We start from the raw sequence: 27,659 nt of genomic DNA on the forward strand, positions 1-27,659 counted from the left end.
CTACACTACCATTGCCTCCAGCTATCGCGTGGGAGTCTCCACAGTGGCAAGTATAGTGCCCAGTGTTGCCCAGGTAATTTGGGATTGTTTGGTGGAAGAGTATATGCCTGTCCCTAAAAAGAGTGAGTGGAGGGAGATTGCCGTCGATTTCCAGCAGAGGTGAAACTTCCCCAACTGCGTAGGTGCAATTGACGGCAAGCATGTTGTAATCCAGGCTCCTGCGTCATCTGGGTCCCTGTTTTTGAACTACAAAGGCACCTTCTCCATCGTCCTGCTTGCTGTTGTCGATGCAAGATACCGGTTCAGGGTGGTGGATATAGGTGCCTACGGGAGAAACAGTGACGGAGGCACACTCGCCGTCTCTCCTTTTGGAAAGAATCTTCAGGCAGGCTGTCTGGATCTCCCTAAAGATAGTCGTCTTCCCAATGCTGAGCATCTTGGGCCAGTCCCACATGTTTTTGTGGGCGATGAGGCGTTGCCATTGCAGAAAGACCTCCTACGTCCATTTCCAAGACATCAGCTCACAGCGCCACAGCAAGTGTTCAACTGCTGCTTGTCTCGAGCCAGGCAGATAGTAGCGAACGCTTTCAGTATCCTTGCAGCTTAGTGGAGGATGTACCGCCGTGTGACTGCTGTGTGCCCTGAAAATATAGATAAATTGGTGAAGGCTACAGTGATCCTCCACAACTACATTCGATGGGAAAAGGCAGATCAACCAACCCACTGCCCTCTTCCAGAGGCTGACCTCCAGTTGTTGCCCTCCAGAGCTTCCCCAGGGCAGGAGCTAACAATTATTCTTCAGTGGCACTTGCTATGAGGGAGACATATTGCAGCTACTTCTCTGCTGCTGGTGAAGTTCTGTGGCAACACAGCTTGGCATGAATGATAGCAACAACAAGCCTCAAGTAAAAGTAGGCATGTGTAGCAGAATGCGTGTTGAATGTGTAAATATCTCACTGTCTATCTAAATAAAAATAAGTATAAAGAAAAGTATTCTGCATCTCTTTATTTGTTAACAAGACAAGCGCAGACATACACATTCATTCAGAATAAGTGCAGTATATGAGCACCTCATCAGAATATTTATCAGTGAGAATTTCAGTGATGAATAACCTGAACATTGCATTTATAAAAACATAAAAAATAAACATGTGTACACTTATAATACTTTTTGGTTCTGAACAAAAGGCCAAGCAAGAGAATATATGTAAATGTATGTGTACTAAGAGAACTTATGCATGTAAATTTCTGATTATGCCAGTTATTTGAAGTATTTTTACACAATATACATTAACAGTGGGGTTTAGAATTTGTATGGAGCTAACCTAAACTCAACAGATTACTGAACATTTAACTAGGTAAGTATGTAGGTGAGCTCAAACAGTAGCAGCAGACTGGGCTCTCTGGAATAAACTTAAAAATTCTATTTTGACCTCCATCCTTCTCTGAGGTGCCAGACTCCTCAGCATAGGGGCAAGGCTCAGGTGAAATAATTCCTCTGCATCATGTTCTGTTTTAAGAGCAGACATGATGTTTTCTTCAAAGCTGTCATGTTTTCTTTTAGCTGCTTTTCTGGCCATTGAGCCTTGGGGTTGAGAATGCAGGTGGGAAATTGGAGTAATTGCAGGCTGATTTGTTGCTGTTGACTGGGTGACTGTAGAGCCTTGAGAGTGGGTCATAGGGGGCTGGGAGTTACATTTATCATTCAGTGGTGGAGGCTGAATTGCTTGGGGTTGGGCTGCTTGTGGGGAACTGAAAGAAGACATAGGTTGGAGACATGGACCGCTCAGCTGTGAAGCTGGCCGGGATGATTGAGACTGGGTGAGCAAAGTCTCCTCATGAGAGGGGTTAGATGCTGGTGATGGAACGGCCATCAAATGCAGTGTAACATAATCTTCCTCCCTCATGTTTTCATTTGTTTCCCTGTCTTTCATAAATGGCTCAAGGAAACTCAAAACGGACATGAACCTCCACCGTTTCCTGTTGCCTCCTTCAGCACCACTTTTTTTTAATGTCATTCTCTGACCTCTTCTCCTGTCTGTATCTGTCCCTCATGCTCTTCCACCTTGTTCTAAAATCTTTCTCTGCATTTCTCTGCAAATGAATAGCAAAACACTAAAATATGCGTAAGCACCTTAACGTTAACTAAGATGAAGTGACACTTACCCTTCCAGTGACGACAAAGCAATTTTAGCTGGTAGACTCCAGTTTTACAATATAGCGTTCAATGTCCTTGAAATTAAAGTGCGCCGTGAACTCTTAACAGCTTGAAATCTACACTGGCACCATTAAATTTTGCTCACGCTTTTCCTGCCAACATGGCGGTGTTTTGATGAATGCCAGATGGCGTGACCTCAACTACCGGAGCTCTATTACCATGTAGCCTAATGTCATGACCCACAACACTCGTGGATCTAATCTCAACACATTTCAATACAAAACACTGCTGTCTCAAATAAACACAATACATATGGTTGTTTAATTACCATCAATTCAGACTGGATGATCATTAAAGCCAATTTACTGCAAGGAACAATTAGCATGTTATGCTAGCCCAAATGGGCCACTTATTGAAACAACTGATTAGGCTGCATTAGGTTGCTATGGTATCTAACAGCAAACTGTGCCTCTGCTGTTAGCTGGCTTATGTTAAAGCCACGTCTTCAGGCTATTGTGATATGGATTGCTAAATTAGCTCCTATTCCAGTACATGACAATTTTAAGCAATAGGAGTATGACGAGTCTGTTTATGTTATGTAGCCTACGTTTTAGGGCTGTCACTTTTTTGGTTTAAAAGGCAAATTACTGCTGTCCCAGCCATGTTATGAGTAACCTCGTGTTATGAGGTATAAGTGTCACTGGCTCCAGACCAAGGGTGTATCTGAACTGGCAGCAAGTGATTCACAGGCTAGATATCACTGTGGATCTGTGGATACACGAAGAGACACAAACAAGTTATCGTCTTATTCAGTCCCATGCCAGTTTAACACTGAACTCAAAATCAAAAACTCTTACTTTTAATATGTCATTCGGAAGTGCCAGCGCCAGTCCTGACCTCCTTGGGGCCCTAAGCAAAATTCTGTGAAGGGGCCCTCCTACCTGACCCATGAGCCATGTAAACCATTTGCCATTGCCACACAGTCACACCTGAGTCACACCCAAGTGCTCCCACTACAATCCTCCCTCTTTTAAAACAGTTTGCTCCATCTGTCTGTCTAAGAATAAGTAGACCTATACAGAACAGAATGAGGTAGAAACAAACAATATTTATTAAACAGAATATTTTCTAAAGAATCATAAGATAAGTAAATATTAACATTAACATAAATAAGAAATTGTAGAGAATATAAAACGTAGAAAATAATAAAATATAACACTGAGCTTTGGCCCTGCTGCCTGGTAATTAGTCTAGTTTTCACAATATTATACAATTGGCTTTGGCTATACAATGTAGACATAAGCCTAAAGGCTATGGCTACAGCTATGTTTCTCAGAATAGTAAACTAAAGCCTCTGCTCTGTGATTAACTTTGCTTCCCTCTACAGCCTGGGCATCTTCAGCAACAGCATGGGCACCAGTCTATTTGGACTGTCTGGAAGAAATTGAGAAAGTATGTCACATAGTTAGTTGAGCAGTCATTTACACAAGTGCATTTCTGCCATACAATCTTAAATGTTAATAAGTGTGTAAACATTTGAAAGTTTGCATTAAAATCTTACCATTAGAATATTCCTCTTCTGCACTTTCTTGAGGCAAAATCATGTGTTTCTCCACGTCATGATTTATGCTCATGGTGGCCAGACGATTCAAATGTTCCTGTGACATGGAAGACCTCAGGTAGCTTTTGATGAGCTTTAATTTTGAAAAGCTCCTCTTTGCCAATGCTACTTTTACTGGTAGGGTGAGTGCAATTCTTAAGGCTATCCAAAGGTTAGGATAGAGTTCCTCCAGGTTTTTCTCACAGAGACAGGAAAGCAGCTCAAAGGCTGTCATCTTACCTGATGGCAGATCAGATAAATTCTGAATCTCGTGTGCCAGATCCCATAGGCGTCATTTATGCTGGGGACATGTCCCCACCACTTTTTGTCGTGGCCCATTTTGTCCCCACCACTGAAAAAAGGTGTGAACACGTCGAACCTGTCGTTGTCCCCAGCACTTTACAAAACAAACCGATGTCCATGCCAGATGCATTCAAGTGATGTCAAAGTCATCTCTGAAAGTTAGAGTTCTTTCAACTTCCATGCCCTGAGCCTTTAAAGATTCACTGGACATCCGAGAGGCAGTGCTGAAGTTCAGCATCACTCCATATTTGGTTTTCACCTGGTTGAGTGTTTCAAATCTCTCATCCATGGATTTCACAGCAGAGTCGACCACAACGTTGAAGTAGTTGACTTCAAGGTTTTTCAGTGCATCAGTCACTGGTTCATCAAGAGCCTCATAGCGAAAATGCCCCTTGCTGTTTCTCAGTCTCTTCTCTTTCAGAACAGCCTCCACATTCATTTCTTCACAAATGCTTTTGGCTTTTGTCTGGGCCTCAGAGAATCCAGTTTCCCAATATGTAATGAGAGAGGCCTTTGCATTTGAGATTAAATTCACTGCTATGTCCAGCTACATTGTGGCGGATTAGAGCAGCTTGTTCGCCTTGTTTGTCATTGTCAGTAACTCACACCATACAACACAGCAAATCAAGAAGTTATGTTCGCAGTTATGTTCACATGTTTCTTCGAAACACTCCATCTTTGTGTGCTGGCTGAAAAAAAGGTGAAGAACTTTTGCACATGCCCAACAAACCCAACTGCATCTTTTGAAGATTTGGCACCATCTACAATGACAAGGTTTAGAGTATGTGCTCCACGTGGGGCAAACACGGCTCTGCGATTTTTTTTTTTTTAGAAGTCTGGCTTGTACTCCTTTGTGCTTGCCCTTCATGTTGGCCCCATTATCATACACTTGCCCTCTGCAATCTTCAAATGGAATCCTCAGCTCATTCAGCTTAAGATGACAGTGGACAGATTCAAGCCTGTTGTATCCGCAGCATTCACAAAGCTAGGAAAATGCTCCTTGATCTCTGGCTTTCCCTTTAAAGCCTCACCTCTCAGAATAATGGACATTTGCTCCTAGTGACTATTGTCAGGTGTACAGTCCAAGATAATGGAGAAGTACTTTGAGTCTCTTAGTTCAGTCACTATTTCTTCCAGAATCTTATCACTCACAATCTGTTTCAGCTCATTCTGTGTGTGCTTCCCAAGGTAATGAGTGTGTGTCTCGCCATCCTTATTTTGCCACCATCTCCTTTCCGCCTCCAAAACTGTCATTTTTATCTAGTAAAGAGTCTGTCCCTGACTTAGGCACAGATAAAGTTCTCTTCACTTAATCATATTGTTTGTGTGTTCAGGACTACCCTAATGGTGTTACAGAATGGCGCTGATATTTGAGCAGTCATTCAATCCTTCCTCTATTATTCTGTAGTCTTTTGCAGAAAAGAACAGAACATAAACGTCTATGTAAACGCTGAAAACAAGTATAGTATTATTATTATTGTTTTAATTGTGGTGAAAACTGGGACAATTTGGTAGTGAACATTGAAAACTAGGACATTTTAGTGTTTTACAGATATTTGTCAGGACCTGGGACCAGTGTTGGAAGTAGCACGTTACAAAGAAACGCGTTACTGTACTTCCACTGCTTTTGCCGGTAATGAATAATGTAACTGATTACCTTTCAAAATTAAATAATGCAGTTATAATTACTGAAATTTTAACGGGCTCATTACTCATTACTTTTGTCTTGCGTGAAAATATTTATGGACAACTGCAGACTACAGCAGACAAATGCAGCCTATTCCCCCAATTTCCTGTTTACGATCTAACGTCACCTGACCTTGGGTGGCACAATGAGTAAGTGAATCAATCAATTCAGCGTTAGCCTACACAACAGCCAACAGTTTGGGCAATGTGAGCTTGCTGTCCTGGAAATCTGGACATTATTTTTAATTTATTGCCATTTTATGGCTTCCGCTGAGAAAGATAGTTCTTCTAGCAAACAGAACTTTTAAGTTGCAAGTGTTGCTTAGCAACGTGTTAGGTTACCTGCAGACTCGTCAACTTGTTGCAGTCAGATAGGTTGTTTATTTCTTTACGATAAGTGAACGGACTATTTGCGGAATGATATAAAGATGTGAATCAGAAGCACAAACCCGTTGCCAGTAGTAGCGGTCATTAATTTTTTTCAGCTGTTATTATCAAAAAATATTGGTGTTCCGAACGTTGGGATGGCCCATTCAATTCAATGGAATTTTCTGCAGCATTCTGAGGAACCGTAGGTCAGATTCGCTCCATAACGTATAGGCCTACTCTAAATTGCAGCCTTTAATCGATTTGAAATCGATTAATCGTTCATCCCTAGTATGCATTAATAAGAGAATTGAAGCAAACATTTAGAAGTAAGGCAAAAGTTACTTTCCCTAGTAACTAATTACTTTTATAATTCAATTACTTTTGACAGAAGTAACTAGTAACTGTAACTAATTACTTACAGTCAGTAACTTTCACAACACTGCCCAGGACACCCAGCTTGAAACCGGGACAAACCCGGACAAACCGGGACTGGTCACCATACCGTTGGCGTTTATCAAACGTGATAAATAGTTGTATTTCACTCTCACTAATGACTTAACGTTACTGTTATTTGCTGACATCAAACTTGGAGAGGAGAGAACACAAGTTTACCTGATTGCTGTTCCCGGAAGTCACTCTCATGGTGTTTTTTTTCTCTTTTCATGACCAGGGGGGTATTCCAGAAAGCGGGTTTAGTGAAAACTCTTGAGTCAGTTAAGTCAGAGCAAGTAGTAAACCCCCTAATAGAAGAGCCCTATGGCTCCACTCTCCTAGCAAAACAAAGCTACAGGGCTCTGCTACTAGGAGGTTTACATGTCATTCAGAAGTGCAATATAGATCAAACAGGTCCCAAACAAATATATAAACGGATTCCACACATTAAAGAATAATACAAAAATATACTTGAATCTATAATTATATATAGATCATTATATATAGTGTAGTCCTGATGTATACACGATATACAGTATACGGTGTAATTAGGTCAACTGTTGTGTGTCAATTAATGTATATCGTTTAAGCACTGTGTTGGTGTATGATCATATTTGTCTTTGATAATGTATGAGGTAAAAAAAAATCTTAAAAGAATAAATGACAAAATTAGCGTCTAAAACATGATTTACTCTATGCAATTATTTGCGACTATCAAATTATAACTCCCCTGAAGCATAAGCAGATACGAGTGGTTTCCCTTTAACTGATTTATTTTGGGGTTTCTCCAAATCTTCTGTGAAAACTAAATACAATATAGCATACAGAGACCACGTTAGTTTAACATAAAATAATAGCACGCATGGCATGTAAAATAACATTTCCTTAAAGTAAAATATAGACTAACAAAACAAATACCTCGTTGGCTGCATACTACAAAGGGCATAGTCTTAGAATCTTCCTTATATCCATTTACATCTTCGTAAAATCTGTTGGAACCAGTAACCTTCCCTGCAAAGCTGCAACGTCCGTACTTGTTGATTACTGATGTTTCTAGCATCTTACCCGCGCGAGAGCAGTCCAACAGGATTTGCGCATAACTGAGCTTTCAAAATAGAAGTAGAGTAAAAATATCACTTGTACTAAACAAAGTAAATAACAAATGCAACTTAGATAAGTTCTTCATTATGAAATTGGTCTTAAAAAGGTAAACTATTATGTAAATTTGTAAACAATATAATGACAACAGTTACACAAATCCTTAGGTAATCAGTGTGTTTACTTAAGTTAACTGCGTGGTTGTTGTGATCCCTGATCGGTAAAGCTAGCTATGGTTAGCTTCTGTTCACCTTGCAAAATTGGTGATTCATTAGCTAAGTGACTTGCTTTGTAGTCCATTATTTTTCGCTGTCAGCAGAGGGATTGCAACAGACAAATTTTAGAGATATAATGGATCTAAAGTCTATACAGAGATGACATACACATGCACTTTATTGAACAGAATTGAATGCAGGGTCTCTTAAGCAGTTATTTAACTATCATGGATGTCCTGTCACAATCCGTCATAAATCCTTAACCAACCAATCATCATATATTAGCAGAATGCTAATCTGGGATGCATCGCTTCTAACATCTTTACGTCGGTAAAATCTGATTTATTTATATGTAATTATTAATAGAGGCCATATGCCTTTATTATTTAGAAATGTGACCAAAAATTTGTGACCAATAATTTTATATTTAGATTGATTCCTCCTCTCTAAACTGTTCCTCAAGCACACTCTTCCATCTCCACTGCTGTCAGTGGCCAATTCTCCTCAAGTCTCTCAGCCAAGTCTCTCGCGAGTAGGAGTCTGCATATGAGGAACCAATGAAATAAAATCAAACTATCTGTACCATATTGAATTGCAAAGCATCATATTCTTTTGCGTCGCATCGTACTGTGTTGAATCACATTATACTGAATCATATCATGTTGAATCGCACTGGATCACAATGGGGTGAATCATGTTGCATCGTATTAGTAGTTGCTTCATACAGTATGTATCTTTAATGTGTCGGATCGTTGGCAATGCATCCAAATTTTGAGTGTTGTTTCTGAATTTGCACCGTCTCTCCTCCGCCAATCAAAACAATGCGCATTGCTCTAAGCCACAAATGTATGTTTTTAAGACTTTTCAGCTGTTTTGCCCAGTTTAAAGCATTTGTTAGAAAAGTAATCAAAAAGTAATCAAATGTAATGTAATTTTACATTTTCATTACATGACATTTTTAACAGGGTAACTAGTGATCTGTAACCTATGACATTTCAAAAGTAACGTTCCCAACACTGATAATCGATACTATATTTGCAAAAACTAAAATAGGATTTGGGCTTTTTTGTCTGGAAGCAGGTGTAGATGATTATTTTAGCTGTTTAGCGCCATTCACTCCCATTCATTGAGGACTCTCTCGCGAGCGCCCTCTAGGTGAATTGCAGCCAATTTCGGTACAATGGCATTAATAGCAAGTGGACAGGCTCTATGTAGATGGGCTCTGGTTTCAATTTAAACACAGTATAATGTTCACACGAGTGGTACAACTCGTGCAGGAATAAGTTGCGTTTCCGATTGCCTAAGCACGTACATGTGCGGAACAGATCGGGCAGCTGGGATGGATAAGGCATTTACAGCGACTTTGGATATCGAGACATCTCCCAAGAGTTAATAAGAAAAATTTTGGCAGTAGCTACCTGAGAACAGCCCACCAATCATCAACCAGTACGCATCAAGTCCAACATCGAATTGGAAGGCACCGTTACTATGCAGTAAAAGGAAATCGAACGTTAAACATTTTAACTAACGTTAACTTGGCAACTCAAATCATGGCTTCTCTCGGAAGAAGAAAAAGAACGGATTTGTGGACACATTTTAGCTATAATACAACTGGAAATAAAAGGCACTGAAAACAATGTGGGTGCAAAATCAGTGGGAAAAATACCACAAACCTCATTTGAGTAAAACTTGACTAAAACTTGTATAGTTTTCATTGACTAAAACTAGACTAAAACTAATAATGATCAAATGACTAAAATATGACAAAAGACGAATATATATTTTAGTCAAAAGACTAAATCTACAACTAAATCAAAAATCACCTGCCAAAATTAACACTGCATAAAAACAGCTAACATATCATGATAGATATACCATAATATAATACCTCCTCCTCAACCATTTAGGCATGGGGTGTGTTCATAACTACATGTATATCATGAAACAGTTTACTCATTTAATTCTACATAGTCATCTGGTCTAATCCACGTTTCTGTTAAACAAAGTATATCAATGGTATGATCTGTAATTATTTCATTTGCAATATTTGCAAATTCACACAATGTGAGTAATAGATCTAATATTTGAAAGCCCCAGTTTCAGATCGTGTTTGCCATTATTACTTCTAGACAGGTTCATTTTAATGTTAATGTTTTTGCTACATGGCTTCTTATATTTTTTTCCTTTTAAAATTGGAAAAGCACAGGACAGACACGGTCTGTTTTTGAGGGAACTTATAAGGGACATCTCAAGGCAGCTAGCAAACGGTCAGTTTGTCTGCTTCCTGGTCTGGCCCTTAGCGAGTCAAATGTTAATTCCAGTAATATTCTTGACAAATTATGGTTAATGAGAAACACAGCAACTGCAACTGTATTACAATTACAACAGCAACTAATAACTTTCCATTTGTGACACTATTAGCTGTCTTAACTGCTTCTCTCAGTCTCAGCAGGACAGTGGAGGAAGAGGACAGTGGAGCAGGACACACACCTCACACACCCCTCAGTGTCCCTGGTTGGTTGTGTTAGAACAGGTAACAATAAAAAGTATCTAAAAAATAGATCCTTCTTTTTTTAAGTTTGATTTTTTTTTTTTTATTTAAATTTCAATAGGGCGGGAATCCAGAGTCTGCTCCAGCAATGGACAGTCTTCCAATTTCTTGCTCGGACAACAGTCAGCTAGTAGCATTCTGTTAGAAGGAGAAAACAAGTAGACATGTTATTTAAATCAGAGAAAAGAAGCCTTATCAATGTCATATTACCATTAATTACAACCAACCTCTTACCTGGAGAGTTTCTTATAGAATGGTACAGCATCACCGCCACGGACCAGACTGTAGATGGACCCGTCACATCCAGCTTTTAGACAAATCAGTCAGTGGGGTCCACATTCCAACGTCCCTGGTTAGAGATTAGACAGACATACAATCACATTTCAGAATGAAACCAATTAAATACCAGCACTGGCTCAACCATTTATAATTAACATTGATTCTGATCTAAACTGACTTAAAAGCCAACACATGCTCTAAGATCTGTGTAAAGTCTGGGTATAGGATCAACACCAGGCTCACTATGAACCTCCCCAGGTACCATCAATGTCATAAGTCTTACCCTATTGAGATCGCTGCTTCCTGTCTCTCTGAAGACCCAGACCATGTTTTCTGTGGTCCAGTCCTCAGGGTGGACCATGAATTTGGTCTTCTCCCTCTGCTCAGTGTCTCTAGGCTCCATCATCTCCTCACACGGGTTCTCACCCCTCTGCAACGCAGACCACACTTAAGTCTTCTCTCATTTTCCTCCTCCACACGCACCGGCGGGACATTCTGGAGTTCTGCACGCCTTTCACCTACTTCAGCCTGGATCTTCCACCTCCACCTTAAACTTCACAAAAACAAATCTCCTGCTCTCTTACATTAGTGTGGTCAAACACAGTTCCAGTAAATTACACTATGACTCACCATTAATATATTTCAATTCTAAATATATAAAATGTTCTATTAAAATAGACACAGTTTTATTTATGCTTGCGTCTGCAGGACTGAATCCAGGGGTGGAGTTTAATCTGCTCCAGGGTCGGACGATCCTCGGGGTTTAAGCTCAGGCACCAGCGAATCAGCTCGTAGCACTCTGTTACAAAGAGAAAACAAACAATAATGTCATTAAAAACAGCAAAAATCAAACAAGTATATGGGAATGTAGTATTTCTGCAACAAAGAGCACATATACCACATTCAGCAGTTTCACTTTAGCCCATCCCTTACATTGATTTAGTGTGTGTGTAATGGACTTTACAAATATCACCTTAACGTCTCTTTGTACCAACGTCCTTACCTAGAGACAGCTGTTTAGAGAAGTGCAGCTGGCCCTGGATGATCTCTTCTCTAGTGGTGAATGGAAGAAAACCACACACTAGATGGAACAGAGTCACCCCCACAGACCAGACAGTAGCTGGACCTGCCTGATACTCCTTTTCCTTAAACCATTCAGGAGGTGCATATTCATACGTCCCTGGAAATAGATGCTTAGGGCTTAGACAGAGCTGAAGGACCAGCAATCGCATCTCAAAACGGAGCCACTCACACGCCAGTACAGGCTCAGTTATTCATCTGCCAGATTTTATTTACCTGCAAAATACATGTAGGGGGAATCTTTCACCAGATCTCCACAGCCAAAGTCAATCAGTTTGACTTTGTGAGACTGGGTCTGAATCAGCAGGTTTTCTGGCTTTACGTCACGGTGGAGAACTCCTCGGCCTTCACAGTGACAGAGTGCCTTCAACAGCTGCCTCGTCACCTTACGAGCTAGTTTTTCGTCCAGGGAGCCGCCTTGTGCCTCGCAGAACTCAGCCAGATCCTGACAGGGATCCAGCAGCTCCAGGATCAAAACGTAGCTTGTAGGGAGCTCAAACCAGTCCAAAAGCCGCAGGATGTTAGGGCAGCGAGGGGGCGAGTTCACCTTCATCATCAGGCCCACTTCCAGAGGCAAAACACCTTTCCCAGGCTGTGGTGAAGAAAGACCACATTGAGGGGAGCAAAGAGAAAAGGACTACGTTTCTCCCTTATGGAAATGGACTACTGTTCTTCATAGCACTCGGAATGCAGGCAACAAAATGAGCTGAACCGCAAATAGAGAACTCACAATCTCGATCTTATCCTCGGCCAGCTCTTTAGGTATGTGTTTCATGGCCACCTAAGGAAACAAAGACTATGGTCAGACTGGACATTTCTCTCTACCACAAGGACTGCAATACTACAGTAGCTGCACAAAACATAAACGCCGTGAGGAAAGAATTTAACTGTAGTGCTGGTCAAATTTCAGGGACAAGATTTACTAAGGCTTTTAGCATGAGCTACTTTTTACTGTGTGATAAAACAAATCATGTTTGTCACTCAGGACAAACACCTTTACTTAGCTGTAACTAATACATTTCCCTGTGTGGAAAGTTTGTGCTCATAAGGCTACAATAACAGACTCTGTGATTACATAATTATGTCCTTACAGGCATTTCGTCTTCAGTGCGGATCCCACCATACACACAGCCGAACCCGCCCTCACCCAGGAAATACTCCTCCGCATACAGCTCCTCAAAAGTCCCTGTAACATGGAGGAAAAGTTACTCACTCGCCGTACTGGAGGAAACAGGAGACACTGGCAACATATTTCAAAGATATCCACTGAGTAAACTTCGTTTCCTATTCAGACCTCTGCGTCTACGTTTGGCAGGTCTGTGACGTTCTCTGGACAGGCCTGCTTTTTGCCCTGATCGCTGACAACTCTGATGCCTTGGCCTCTTCTGTGGAGGATCCCCCCCCTCACAAAGGTCACTGGACCTCTTACTGCCCCTACTGCCTGACTTGACTTTGTCGCTATCCCTCTGTCTGTGATTCTCTGGAACGCTGGGGCTTGTAACCTGCTGAAAGAAAAACTCTGGGGCCAGAGAGGGACAAACAGGTGCCAGTGGCTCCCTGTGTGGTACAGCGGGGCAACTCTGATTGGCTGCCGCCGCACTTCCCTCTGGGCCCAGAAGTGGTAGTGGAGATTGGAAATGGCTGCTAAAGCCTGATCTACCCTTCCTCTGTCCACTACACTGACAGTATGACTTCAGCTCAGACCACCTTCTCTTCCTCCTCTTACTGTGGGGTCTATCTGAAGCTAAGAGCAAACAGCAGTCATTAAATTAGCTTTTTAACAAAACACCTTTTACCTTGTCAACTCTGTGAGCTGTTACTCATAGAGCGGGTTATACCCTGGACGAAATCGTTCAAATGTGCTGTCTGTGGGCCGCGTCAATTTTTAACACTAGTCTAATAAAGAAGGTAACTAAATTATATCAAATATCAGTTACAAAGAATATCTTCTTCAAATTAGCTTTACACGACACGTACTTAATAAATGATTTTCTGACCTCAGTTAAGCGTGACACTACCAAAACTAAAATGAACATAGCCGCTCCAATGTCGCTTACCCGCTCTCCTTTTTAAAACCATTTTTCCCGAATGTAATTCGGCTCTGAATGTAATTTTCGGTTGGGTTTTTTTTTCCTTCAGAAGAAGTACAGTAAAAATGCTTGAGAGAAATCTCGCAAATTTCACATGTGTTTACTTATCAAAAATCTTTGACAACCTCGTTGTCAAGCCGACATCACACCATTCCATGGAAGCAATATGAAAGTTAAGCAAAAACGTAACATCTTCGGTTACCATAACAACAGTACCTTCAGCGGAGCCTACAGGGGGAAATGTCCATGGGTCTGAAGAGGCTGTTTTTGTCGCTGTATGGGCTACAGAGAGTAGGATTAAACTCTACGTCACATTCAGTTACACGCCATATCGATCCACGCATTCAATTACGGTCCACTAACTAGTACGTACATGGCGTATTGTGAGACCACAACCTCAGTTACATTGTGGAGTTAAACTAAAAAAAAGAAAGCAGCACAAGCACAGACAGTCCTCGGTGCTATATTTGATTGTACTGTTCTGAGGTATCACCCAAGTATCCCGCTTACAAAAACTTATTACATGATACCGGTCGTAGTAAGTAGTGCTATCAAGAAGCGATCGCTTCTTGATAGCACTACTTACTACGACCGGTATAGGGAGGCAAACTCTCTCCATACCTTTAAAACCAGACGAAAGACTATTTTCTCTAACTTATGGATAATATAATTTTGATTTGACTTTGTTACAGGCATGTAAAGCCCCTTGAGTCTATAAAGTATTATTGGGCTCTAAATAAACTTGTATTATTATTATTATGACCAGCTTTGCCGAGTTAGTCCAGCTATTATCGAATTCTCCCCTCAAAAGCACTGTTCAGACGTGAGAGCTTCCAGTACTAAAAAATGTAACGTATGCCATGATGTTTTCCCTTGCCAAGCAGCTTCTTCTGCATTGAGTAATCTAAAAGCTGATGCTAACTGCCAGAGCGATTTACAGTCCGTGCAATTTAAAGAACTATCAAAACGTCAACAACGGCTAAACTAGCACGAACATGAGACATGGACAGCGATTACTCTGGTTGTCCGAGGCTATACAATAAGTAATATAAGAGGTACTGATCTACAGAAACTTTCTGTTTTATGTCGGTAATGCTGGAGTGCGTTTTCGACAAAAATCCCACTTCAGACTGTTACTCACCACAGAGTCACAAAAGTTCGCTTCACTCAAAAATCGCTACGTGAACCCACATCTGTACAGGAGCACATTCGGTAGCGTGAGAACGAGATATTATTGCCTCGCAAAAACATTAACGAGCACGCCTCGCTGCGGGTGCTTTACATGTTGTTCCCCAAAGGCAAGGTGCATTTTATACTTTAAAGTGCACCCGCTCGGGATTTGTTAATTAATAATTCTTCTAATAATTTATCTCAGTTTATGCAGATTAAAACAATAAGGTACCGTTTTTTTTTACTGACACCACACACACACACACACACACACACACAAACAAACAAACATCATTTTTATAAATATGTCACTCTTGTGTTCCCTCTGTTCAGCAGCTCTGTGTCACTGAGGAGGGACACTGGAGGACTGCGTGGTCTCATCCCCTCTGTCCTGGCTCTCTCCTCTGACTCGACTGCCTCTCTCACCAGGGGGACCAAAGTTTTCACATCCTGGTCTATCCGGGAGTCCGTAGCTGATCTAAGAAAAAGGCAGAGATGGAGAGAAATATGTTATAGACAATAGTGCAACCACTGTATGTCTGCCATAGGGTTTGTACAGAAGGACACCTGTGCTGCTGTCACTGTGTTTAACTCACCTGCTCTTAGGAACAGAAGCACAAAGGTCACTGGAGCCGTTGGGGTCAGGACGCTCGGGGATGCCATGGCAACACCTGTCAGAGCCACTGAAGTCATCTCCGCCTCTGTTTCAGTGATGTCCACCGGCTTCTCAGAGGCCGTCGTATTGACCTCTTTGACCTCTGAGGTCACAGGTGTCGCAGCCATAACAACCTCCTGGGTCTTCTCTGCCTCTGTTCCACTGTCCTCTACGGGCTTCTCCATGGCAACTGAACTGACCTCTTCAATCAGTGAGGTCTCAGAGGTTGTCTCGGTGATGACATCCTCACTGTCCTCTACTTCAATCTCTATGTCCTCTATACATATGACCTCTGGAGTCTGTGAAGTTTGTGCTGAGAGGTTTGAGAGGTTCCCACTACTGGATGTTCCTCTGCCTCATCTCCTTCAGGGTCAGAGGTTACACTCGGGTCACATGACTCGGGTGTCTGTTCTTGTTCTTGAGAGGCACTGAAAGGAAAAAATATCAGTCACCCACTAAGAACTCACACACACACACACACACACACACCCACCAATCAAATGTTCTCACCTACTGGCGTACACAGGCAATAGACACAAACTCTAATTTAGGCCACAGCCAATATGCGTGACATCATCTAGATGAAGCTTTATATGGATCTATGATGTGTTTACTCAAACACAGCCATCACCGTCACACACACTAACATAGACACTTGCATGTGAAGTGTTTCTGCCTCAAAAGGGTCCACTTCAACAGACTCAGGGTCAACTCTACTCTTCCTCCAGTGCTTTTGATGACTCCTGGAGGAGAACAGACCAGCACACGCCTCAGATACATACAGTGTAAACCTCCATAATTGTCCAAGTCTTTCACTTCTCATCACACTTGTTCTCATTACAAAAGCTCTGATCTACACACCATAGGCCACGACAGCTAACCATAGACCAGTACGTGGCTCTGTTTTACACGCTATATAGGTCTATTGTCTCAGCTCTTATACAGTACATCTCTAATCACATGTAATGACAGGCCTGTTTCCCTATGGCTCTGACACAAAGTTTCCTCATAGTCATGAGTAAGATAGCTATTTGTTACGCAGCACTAGTACAGCTCCTTAGGGCTGATTAAGGAGAGATTTTCTGCATGATGATCTATTGGATCAATGTTACACAATATGTTCATATGACCATATTTCAGACTGGGCTGTTTACCTGTTTTTGGTTGTGTCACAAGTGGCCTGGAAATGAGAGCGCACATATGTGAGAATGCTGTTTTTAGTCAAAACCAAATAAAGAGAATCTAAAATGTCTAAACACATTCTGTCAGTTTCCATGGGGAAAAAATATTATAGAACATTAACACAGAAAGCTTTTTATATTTTAAGCGTCACTGAAGGTTGTGAGAGACCATATTGCAAAAACGGTACCTTATTGTTTTAATCTGCATAAACTGAGATAAATTATTAGAAGAATTATTAATTAATAAATCCCGAGCGGGTGCACTTTAAAGTATAAAATGCACCTTGCCTTTGGGGAACAACATGTAAAGCACCCGCAGCGAGGCGTGCTCGTTAATGTTTTTGCGAGGCAATAATATCTCGTTCTCACGCTACCGAATGTGCTCCTGTACAGATGTGGGTTCACGTAGCGATTTTTGAGTGAAGCGAACTTTTGTGACTCTGTGGTGAATAACAGTCTGAAGTGGGATTTTTGTCGAAAACGCACTCCAGCATTACCGACATAAAACAGAAAGTTTCTGTAGATCAGTACCTCTTATATTACTTATTGTATAGCCTCGGACAACCAGAGTAATCGCTGTCCATGTCTCATGTTCGTGCTAGTTTAGCCGTTGTTGACGTTTTGATAGTTCTTTAAATTGCACGGACTGTAAATCGCTCTGGCAGTTAGCATCAGCTTTTAGATTACTCAATGCAGAAGAAGCTGCTTGGCAAGGGAAAACATCATGGCATACGTTACATTTTTTAGTACTGGAAGCTCTCACGTCTGAACAGTGCTTTTGAGGGGAGAATTCGATAATAGCTGGACTAACTCGGCAAAGCTGGTCATAATAATAATAATACAAGTTTATTTAGAGCCCAATAATACTTTATAGACTCAAGGGGCTTTACATGCCTGTAACAAAGTCAAATCAAAATTATATTATCCATAAGTTAGAGAAAATAGTCTTTCGTCTGGTTTTAAAGGTATGGAGAGAGTTTGCCTCCCTATACCGGTCGTAGTAAGTAGTGCTATCAAGAAGCGATCGCTTCTTGATAGCACTACTTACTACGACCGGTATCATGTAATAAGTTTTTGTAAGCGGGATACTTGGGTGATACCTCAGAACAGTACAATCAAATATAGCACCGAGGACTGTCTGTGCTTGTGCTGCTTTCTTTTTTTTAGTTTAACTCCACAATGTAACTGAGGTTGTGGTCTCACAATACGCCATGTACGTACTAGTTAGTGGACCGTAATTGAATGCGTGGATCGATATGGCGTGTAACTGAATGTGACGTAGAGTTTAATCCTACTCTCTGTAGCCCATACAGCGACAAAAACAGCCTCTTCAGACCCATGGACATTTCCCCCTGTAGGCTCCGCTGAAGGTACTGTTGTTATGGTAACCGAAGATGTTACGTTTTTGCTTAACTTTCATATTGCTTCCATGGAATGGTGTGATGTCGGCTTGACAACGAGGTTGTCAAAGATTTTTGATAAGTAAACACATGTGAAATTTGCGAGATTTCTCTCAAGCATTTTTACTGTACTTCTTCTGAAGGAAAAAAAAAACCCAACCGAAAATTACATTCAGAGCCGAATTACATTCGGGAAAAATGGTTTTAAAAAGGAGAGCGGGTAAGCGACATTGGAGCGGCTATGTTCATTTTAGTTTTGGTAGTGTCACGCTTAACTGAGGTCAGAAAATCATTTATTAAGTACGTGTCGTGTAAAGCTAATTTGAAGAAGATATTCTTTGTAACTGATATTTGATATAATTTAGTTACCTTCTTTATTAGACTAGTGTTAAAAATTGACGCGGCCCACAGACAGCACATTTGAACGATTTCGTCCAGGGTATAACCCGCTCTATGAGTAACAGCTCACAGAGTTGACAAGGTAAAAGGTGTTTTGTTAAAAAGCTAATTTAATGACTGCTGTTTGCTCTTAGCTTCAGATAGACCCCACAGTAAGAGGAGGAAGAGAAGGTGGTCTGAGCTGAAGTCATACTGTCAGTGTAGTGGACAGAGGAAGGGTAGATCAGGCTTTAGCAGCCATTTCCAATCTCCACTACCACTTCTGGGCCCAGAGGGAAGTGCGGCGGCAGCCAATCAGAGTTGCCCCGCTGTACCACACAGGGAGCCACTGGCACCTGTTTGTCCCTCTCTGGCCCCAGAGTTTTTCTTTCAGCAGGTTACAAGCCCCAGCGTTCCAGAGAATCACAGACAGAGGGATAGCGACAAAGTCAAGTCAGGCAGTAGGGGCAGTAAGAGGTCCAGTGACCTTTGTGAGGGGGGGGATCCTCCACAGAAGAGGCCAAGGCATCAGAGTTGTCAGCGATCAGGGCAAAAAGCAGGCCTGTCCAGAGAACGTCACAGACCTGCCAAACGTAGACGCAGAGGTCTGAATAGGAAACGAAGTTTACTCAGTGGATATCTTTGAAATATGTTGCCAGTGTCTCCTGTTTCCTCCAGTACGGCGAGTGAGTAACTTTTCCTCCATGTTACAGGGACTTTTGAGGAGCTGTATGCGGAGGAGTATTTCCTGGGTGAGGGCGGGTTCGGCTGTGTGTATGGTGGGATCCGCACTGAAGACGAAATGCCTGTAAGGACATAATTATGTAATCACAGAGTCTGTTATTGTAGCCTTATGAGCACAAACTTTCCACACAGGGAAATGTATTAGTTACAGCTAAGTAAAGGTGTTTGTCCTGAGTGACAAACATGATTTGTTTTATCACACAGTAAAAAGTAGCTCATGCTAAAAGCCTTAGTAAATCTTGTCCCTGAAATTTGACCAGCACTACAGTTAAATTCTTTCCTCACGGCGTTTATGTTTTGTGCAGCTACTGTAGTATTGCAGTCCTTGTGGTAGAGAGAAATGTCCAGTCTGACCATAGTCTTTGTTTCCTTAGGTGGCCATGAAACACATACCTAAAGAGCTGGCCGAGGATAAGATCGAGATTGTGAGTTCTCTATTTGCGGTTCAGCTCATTTTGTTGCCTGCATTCCGAGTGCTATGAAGAACAGTAGTCCATTTCCATAAGGGAGAAACGTAGTCCTTTTCTCTTTGCTCCCCTCAATGTGGTCTTTCTTCACCACAGCCTGGGAAAGGTGTTTTGCCTCTGGAAGTGGGCCTGATGATGAAGGTGAACTCGCCCCCTCGCTGCCCTAACATCCTGCGGCTTTTGGACTGGTTTGAGCTCCCTACAAGCTACGTTTTGATCCTGGAGCTGCTGGATCCCTGTCAGGATCTGGCTGAGTTCTGCGAGGCACAAGGCGGCTCCCTGGACGAAAAACTAGCTCGTAAGGTGACGAGGCAGCTGTTGAAGGCACTCTGTCACTGTGAAGGCCGAGGAGTTCTCCACCGTGACGTAAAGCCAGAAAACCTGCTGATTCAGACCCAGTCTCACAAAGTCAAACTGATTGACTTTGGCTGTGGAGATCTGGTGAAAGATTCCCCCTACATGTATTTTGCAGGTAAATAAAATCTGGCAGATGAATAACTGAGCCTGTACTGGCGTGTGAGTGGCTCCGTTTTGAGATGCGATTGCTGGTCCTTCAGCTCTGTCTAAGCCCTAAGCATCTATTTCCAGGGACGTATGAATATGCACCTCCTGAATGGTTTAAGGAAAAGGAGTATCAGGCAGGTCCAGCTACTGTCTGGTCTGTGGGGGTGACTCTGTTCCATCTAGTGTGTGGTTTTCTTCCATTCACCACTAGAGAAGAGATCATCCAGGGCCAGCTGCACTTCTCTAAACAGCTGTCTCTAGGTAAGGACGTTGGTACAAAGAGACGTTAAGGTGATATTTGTAAAGTCCATTACACACACACTAAATCAATGTAAGGGATGGGCTAAAGTGAAACTGCTGAATGTGGTATATGTGCTCTTTGTTGCAGAAATACTACATTCCCATATACTTGTTTGATTTTTGCTGTTTTTAATGACATTATTGTTTGTTTTCTCTTTGTAACAGAGTGCTACGAGCTGATTCGCTGGTGCCTGAGCTTAAACCCCGAGGATCGTCCGACCCTGGAGCAGATTAAACTCCACCCCTGGATTCAGTCCTGCAGACGCAAGCATAAATAAAACTGTGTCTATTTTAATAGAACATTTTATATATTTAGAATTGAAATATATTAATGGTGAGTCATAGTGTAATTTACTGGAACTGTGTTTGACCACACTAATGTAAGAGAGCAGGAGATTTGTTTTTGTGAAGTTTAAGGTGGAGGTGGAAGATCCAGGCTGAAGTAGGTGAAAGGCGTGCAGAACTCCAGAATGTCCCGCCGGTGCGTGTGGAGGAGGAAAATGAGAGAAGACTTAAGTGTGGTCTGCGTTGCAGAGGGGTGAGAACCCGTGTGAGGAGATGATGGAGCCTAGAGACACTGAGCAGAGGGAGAAGACCAAATTCATGGTCCACCCTGAGGACTGGACCACAGAAAACATGGTCTGGGTCTTCAGAGAGACAGGAAGCAGCGATCTCAATAGGGTAAGACTTATGACATTGATGGTACCTGGGGAGGTTCATAGTGAGCCTGGTGTTGATCCTATACCCAGACTTTACACAGATCTTAGAGCATGTGTTGGCTTTTAAGTCAGTTTAGATCAGAATCAATGTTAATTATAAATGGTTGAGCCAGTGCTGGTATTTAATTGGTTTCATTCTGAAATGTGATTGTATGTCTGTCTAATCTCTAACCAGGGACGTTGGAATGTGGACCCCACTGACTGATTTGTCTAAAAGCTGGATGTGACGGGTCCATCTACAGTCTGGTCCGTGGCGGTGATGCTGTACCATTCTATAAGAAACTCTCCAGGTAAGAGGTTGGTTGTAATCAATGGTAATATGACATTGATAAGGCTTCTTTTCTCTGATTTAAATAACATGTCTACTTGTTTTCTCCTTCTAACAGAATGCTACTAGCTGACTGTTGTCCGAGCAAGAAATTGGAAGACTGTCCATTGCTGGAGCAGACTCTGGATTCCCGCCCTATTGAAATTTAAATAAAAAAAAAAAATCAAACTTAAAAAAAGAAGGATCTATTTTTTAGATACTTTTTATTGTTACCTGTTCTAACACAACCAACCAGGGACACTGAGGAGTGTGTGAGGTGTGTGTGTCCTGCTCCACTCCTCTTCCTCCACTGTCCTGCTGTGATTGACGGAAACAGTTAAGACAGCTAATAGCTGATGACTTTGAAATATTTTAAGATTTGTTTGTCATTGGGTGTTTACATATACAGGGGTTGGACAAAATGATGGAAACACGTGGTATTTCAAGACCTATAAATTTGCTTATGTTTAGACGTTAATACGATTCCCAGTGATATGTAAATCTCCCTGTGTGGTACAGCGGGGCAACTCTGATTGGCTGCCACCGCACTTCCCTCTGGAGACACTGGCAACATATTTCAAAGATATCCACTGAGTAAACTTCGTTTCCTATTCAGACCTCTGCGTCTGCATTAGGCAGGTCTGTGACGTTCTCTGGACAGGCCTGCTTTTTGCCCTGATCGCTGACAACTCTGATGCCTTGGCCTCTTCTGTGGAGGATCCCCCCCCTCACAAAGGTCACTGGACCTCTTACTGCCCCTACTGCCTGACTTGACTTTGTCGCTATCCCTCTGTCTGTGATTCTCTGGAACGCTGGGGCTTGTAACCTGCTGAAAGAAAAACTCTGGGGCCAGAGAGGGACAAACAGGTGCCAGTGGCTCCCTGTGTGGTACAGCGGGGCAACTCTGATTGGCTGCTGCCGCACTGAGGCTACTGTGGCTACTGTGCTCTTGGGCACTTTCAATGCTGCAGAAATTCTCTTGTATCCCTCCCCAGATCTGTCTCTTGACACAATCCCATCACGCAGGTCTATGGACAATTTTCTCAACCTTAATGGTTTGGTTTTCACTCTGACGTACACCGCCAACAGTGACACCTTATATAGACAGGTGTGTGCCTTTTTTAATTATGTCCAATGAGTTTAATTAGGCACAGGTGGACTCCAATCAAGTTGTAGAAGCATCTCAAAGACCACTGACAGAAGTAGGATGCAGCAGAGCCCAATTGCAAGTGTCATACCAAAGGGACTGAATACTTATGTAAATGGGATATTTCAGTCTTTTATTTTTAATAAATTAACAAAACACTCCAAAAACCTGTTTTTGCTTTGTCATTGTGGAGTATGGTGTGTAGATTGATGAGAAAAAAATGAATCCATTTTAAGATGAATCTGAAACATAACAAAATGTGGAGAACTTGAAAGGGTCTGAAAATTTTCCGTATGCACTGTATGACCCTGACCAATCATCATATGCTGCCTTTCAAGACCTTGCACAAGCTCACAAGTCGTCGGGGAGGCAGGAAAATACAAAAAATTCTGACATGCTAGACTTTTCGTGTCGTGTGTTGTGTCTCATCATTGGGTGTCTCAGATTGCTGTTCTTAGATAATGTCACACTACAAGGGGTAAAGATGCCTGTTTGTCATTCCTGACGTTCATATTCAGCCCCGATGGTGGAACTTTGTCTGTGACTACAAAATCGGGCTGAAATTGCGTAGTCTGAACTTGGCATTAGGGGTAGCACTAGTGATGTGTCGTTTGTGAACTATTCGTTCATTTTGAACTAATCTTTTGTATGACTCGGGAGTAATGATTCGTTCATTTTTTCCCTAGGTTGGGCACGCGTGCCACTCAGGCTTAGCTTTGTCCACGAATAGCTCTTTTCCACTAGGACGGTGCTGGTGCTGGTGCTGGTGCTGGTGCCAGTGCGGAGCCAGTTCTGCCTTGGTGACTTTTGAGAACCGGAGGGTTGGGAACTGAACGTTACACAGCGAAAGTTGGGGTAATTTCCATGGGGAAAATATCATGGTGGACATAACGCATCTGCTTTGCTTGCTTTTCATAAATTTACTCTTACCCTAGGCTTCCACACAGTGAAACAACTTGTGAAGCCCTGCCACATTTCGCTCTTGGGGCAAAAGTCACAAAAACAGCAACCCTGTCACATAGCTCAAAATTTCAAGAGCTTAAATGAAGGTCTATAGTGGTCTATTTGCACCGACTAGAGCCCTTGAGAGAGTTTCTTCTACCGCTCTGGCCCCGACTACGTTCATGTAACATGTAAACAACAGCCCAAGTTGATGGAGACACAAATGGTTGCCAATACATCTTTTAATCATGTACATATTTTCATGCGAGATGTAGCTTTTAGCCTCCGCCATCTTTATCAGACTTTTTTTTTTTTTTTGCTACTCCCGCCTCTCTAGAGAACGTCATGTACCAAACACATCACATGCTGAACCAACTGATTTTCACATACTTCTCAATAGCATAGCTACTGATGTCAGCTGTTCGAACTTTTGGGACCAACAATTTTGCGGTGCTGTGCGGCAGTATTTTTTCAGTGGAAAATGATAGATTAGGCACCGGCACCGCGTCAGTACTTTCCACGTGGAAAAGGAGTAGAACGGGTCTTTCTGTGTCTTTCGTTCACTTGTCACATAACTGCTCTGCAGGCTCAGCGTAGGAACGTCTGATTTGTTCACGACTCATAACTATGGGTCTTCAGGTCCTGAGTCTCTTGATCACTTGTCACATGGCCGCTGCGCAGGCTCAGTGTAGGAATGAGTGATTCATTCACGAATCATAACTATGAGTCTTCGGGGCTTAGCTATTGAATGGATGTTCCGTTGGAATGAGATCATACACTACGAGTCGTTAATGACCATGTAGGCTAAAGTGAATAGCTATCATAGAATGATCATTTTTTTTATTCATAGTCGTAGCGCTCTTTTATGGGCAAATTAAGTAATCAGTCATTTTAACTAATTAACTTAGTAGGCTATGGTCCAAAAGGTTGCTTAAGAGTTAACAAAAGTGAACTTGTAAATTATACTTTACCAAGTGAAGCAAACCATGTTGCTCTTAGTGTTTGAGAACCGTGCTCTTTTTGTCATCACTCAGATGACAGCTACAGTGCCACACTAGTTCCAATGAACGAATGACTTGAAAAAACATTTGTTCATTTTACTGAACAAGATTCAAAGATCCGAGAGCAAAAAGATCTGAACTTCCCATCACTATCCGCAATTAACATTGACAGTTCCCCTTAGTCATTACTGGCCGCTGTTCTTATTTTTCGTAAACCACTGTGTCAGGTACGCTCGCAAGTCTTAAAATAGCACTTATCATTGCTTTCCCCTGAATGCTTTCTTTATTATCAGTTGACATGAAATTTTTTTTCTATTCTATTGTAATATTTATAGTATGCAAGTGTTCTCTATGCTCGATTATAGAACTTTATTTATAGAATTATTCATTTAATCTGGTTTTATCTAATCTAATCATTTTAAATGCTCGTAATTTAACATCTATGTTTGAGATTCAGGTTGAACCACTAGAGGGCACAACTGACATCTATAAATGCGACCTCAAATAATTCTCAGTACAGACACTCAAAGCTGTTCTGAAGCATGTGTTTAGGCTCTTTCTTGGTTGGCCTTTCTACAGTGTTGTAAACACGGTATCATTGTGCACTATGTGATGTCTGGTCTTCTTATCATTTCAGTGTTGTTGTTGTATAAATCAGACTGCACACCTAATACTACACTTATCGACTCTCAGACCTTATTTCAAAATTTAACATGACAAGGATGCTTACAAGGATTTGAACTCTTCATTTAATTTACAAAAAATGTACAACATTTAGAAAACATTTATATCACAAGGTAAACATGGATGTAAGACTCCAGCAGTTTCAATTACAGTGCATTATAATGAGCTTCAGTCGATGGAGTGTGCTCAATTTGAGGATGTCCAGATTCTGTGTGTCACTGTGTCCATGCTAAATTTTTCACATGTCCTCTACAAATTTAGGTTTATGTGATCAAGTCTTCTACATTGCTCTCTCTCTCTCTCTCTCTCTCTCTCTCAACAATATTTACTGGGATATCAGACAGCATTCATTAATACTGAAACAACAATAGACTCAGGCTCTTCTACTATGTCCTTCATTCATTTGTTACAACAGGATCTCAAACACTGTATTACTTCACAGTTCCCTCATGTCCTCTGCCTATAAACATCTCTGTGAGGGTACACTCACAATGGTAGTCACAATCACAGTGTAGAATCTAGGTCCAAATTTTGGACATGTCTCTTTTGTTCCTCTATCATTGAGTGATTCTTGGTGCCTAGGAGGCACAAAGGTTCTTGTAGAAGTCTGACTGAATAAATCGTGGGTAGGCATCGTTCTCCATCAGACTGTAGATTTTTTTCTGTGCCTCTTCAAAACACAACCGGGTTGGCTGGTGAACATTCATGGCGACAGTTTCTCTGGTGTGGTAATCCAGGTTTATCTGCAGAGAAAAGAGTTTAAAGTCACATTTTGTTTTATGGAACTATAGATGCTATTTCTTATCACCTTTATGAGCGCATAACCGTGGGTTTATGTCTGCCAGTGATGTCACAATGCATGAAAAGAGGCTGGTGTGAACGTCATGTTAAATACCAAATTATCAGGCCAGACCATATCAGTCTCAAAGTCAAGGTGTTTCCTTCCACTGCATACCAGTGGAACTCTGCACCTTCTCTTATCTCAGAACTGCCTTTTTGTCAAACGTCACATGCCAAAGACTTACACTGTATTAAGTACAACATCAAAGTCGTTAAGTAATCATTACCTAGACATTGACCTTTTCTGTACTACAGGCGCAGCTGTTTCTGAACTGAAATGCAATGAAACAGAAATCTAACACCAATTATGACCAATCAGAAAAGCACTATCAGGGTAATAAGAGAACCTGCACAGTAAACAGGAAATCTAATATACCTCATACATGCTCATAAGGATGTAATTTCACTGTCTGTAAATAATCGTTTGATTGAAATTAACTTAAACATTAAGTCTTCTCCATCTTCATTTTCTTCTCCTTCCTCCTCCTTTTTTAATTTGCACTAGTAGCAGTAGTAGTGGTAGTAGTAGTAGTAGTAGTAGTAGTATTTCGTGCTTATTGCTACAAACTGACAGACCTGCTGTAGACACTTGATATTGTACCTCTTTTGGAGAATCTGTCCGAACAAATTCTTCATAAATACTCCTGGCTTTGAGAGCAAGTATCTCTTGATTTTTTATGGATCTGAAGTCCTCACATGCCAGCCAAAACTCTATGTTTTCCTCACAGAATTCCGACTTCAGGAACAGTTGAAACACCAACCTGCCATCTACAAAGGGTTGAGAACAGAAGAAAAAAAAAATCAAAGTGAATTTTGGATGTTAGTCGCTGATGTGTCAACATTATTTCAAAATATTTTTTCACTTCTACAAAAAGAGCTAAAAATCTGCCAACATCACATGAGTAACCAGTGTTACTTACAGGGCTGAGAGAGAAGTTTTTCAAACGATTGTGCCCACTGATCCACTTCACGAAGAGATGTTCTGCTGAGGAAATAGAACGTATTTTACAAAACCGACCATTTAATGACATGAAGATGACTAATCAAAGTGTAATACGGCAACACTAGTCAGAGTTGTATGTTTACCTATGAGATTTATTGCCCGGTGTTTTTAAAGCTACCCGTCTATTCAAAAGAAGATGTAATTTTGAGTTCCAGGGTCGTTCCCTGTGGGGAGACAGTTTGGTTAGATTTGACACAGTAATTTAAGTAGTAATGCATTCTATGTACGATAACATTCAGCTATCTGTCATATGAATATGTTTATTCTTACTTGATTCTTTTGTTGTCCCGGTATTGTCCCTGGATACTATCGCTTCCAGTTTTTGCATACTCCATTGTCAGGTTCTGAAAGATTCT

General features: G+C 41.5%; 3 protein-coding genes across 3 annotated transcripts; 1 reads left to right on the forward strand and 2 right to left on the reverse strand.

The window, feature by feature from the left end:
- Positions 1-11,377: 11,377 nt before the first annotated feature.
- Positions 11,378-12,354, reverse strand: LOC115812315 (serine/threonine-protein kinase pim-3-like). Its single transcript, XM_030774798.1, has 3 exons — positions 11,988-12,354; positions 11,695-11,871; positions 11,378-11,490 (listed from the first exon to the last, which is right to left on the reverse strand). Exons 1-3 carry the CDS (start codon positions 12,325-12,327, stop codon positions 11,378-11,380), a joined length of 630 nt encoding a protein of 209 aa, XP_030630658.1. The 5' UTR covers positions 12,328-12,354.
- A 7,607-nt stretch (positions 12,355-19,961) lies between these two features.
- Positions 19,962-20,938, forward strand: LOC115812316 (serine/threonine-protein kinase pim-3-like). Its single transcript, XM_030774799.1, has 3 exons — positions 19,962-20,328; positions 20,445-20,621; positions 20,826-20,938. Exons 1-3 carry the CDS (start codon positions 19,989-19,991, stop codon positions 20,936-20,938), a joined length of 630 nt encoding a protein of 209 aa, XP_030630659.1. The 5' UTR covers positions 19,962-19,988.
- A 5,100-nt stretch (positions 20,939-26,038) lies between these two features.
- On the reverse strand, positions 26,039-27,638 carry LOC115812317 (regulator of G-protein signaling 2-like). The gene is made up of 4 exons (XM_030774800.1): positions 27,574-27,638; positions 27,221-27,282; positions 26,902-27,068; positions 26,039-26,203 (listed from the first exon to the last, which is right to left on the reverse strand). The coding sequence occupies exons 1-4, from the start codon at positions 27,636-27,638 to the stop codon at positions 26,039-26,041; spliced, it is 459 nt and encodes a 152-aa protein (XP_030630660.1).
- Between the last annotated feature and the right edge of the window lie 21 nt (positions 27,639-27,659).

This window comes from Chanos chanos, chromosome 5 (genome assembly GCF_902362185.1).
Source record: "Chanos chanos chromosome 5, fChaCha1.1, whole genome shotgun sequence".
NCBI classification, from domain to species: domain Eukaryota; kingdom Metazoa; phylum Chordata; class Actinopteri; order Gonorynchiformes; family Chanidae; genus Chanos; species Chanos chanos.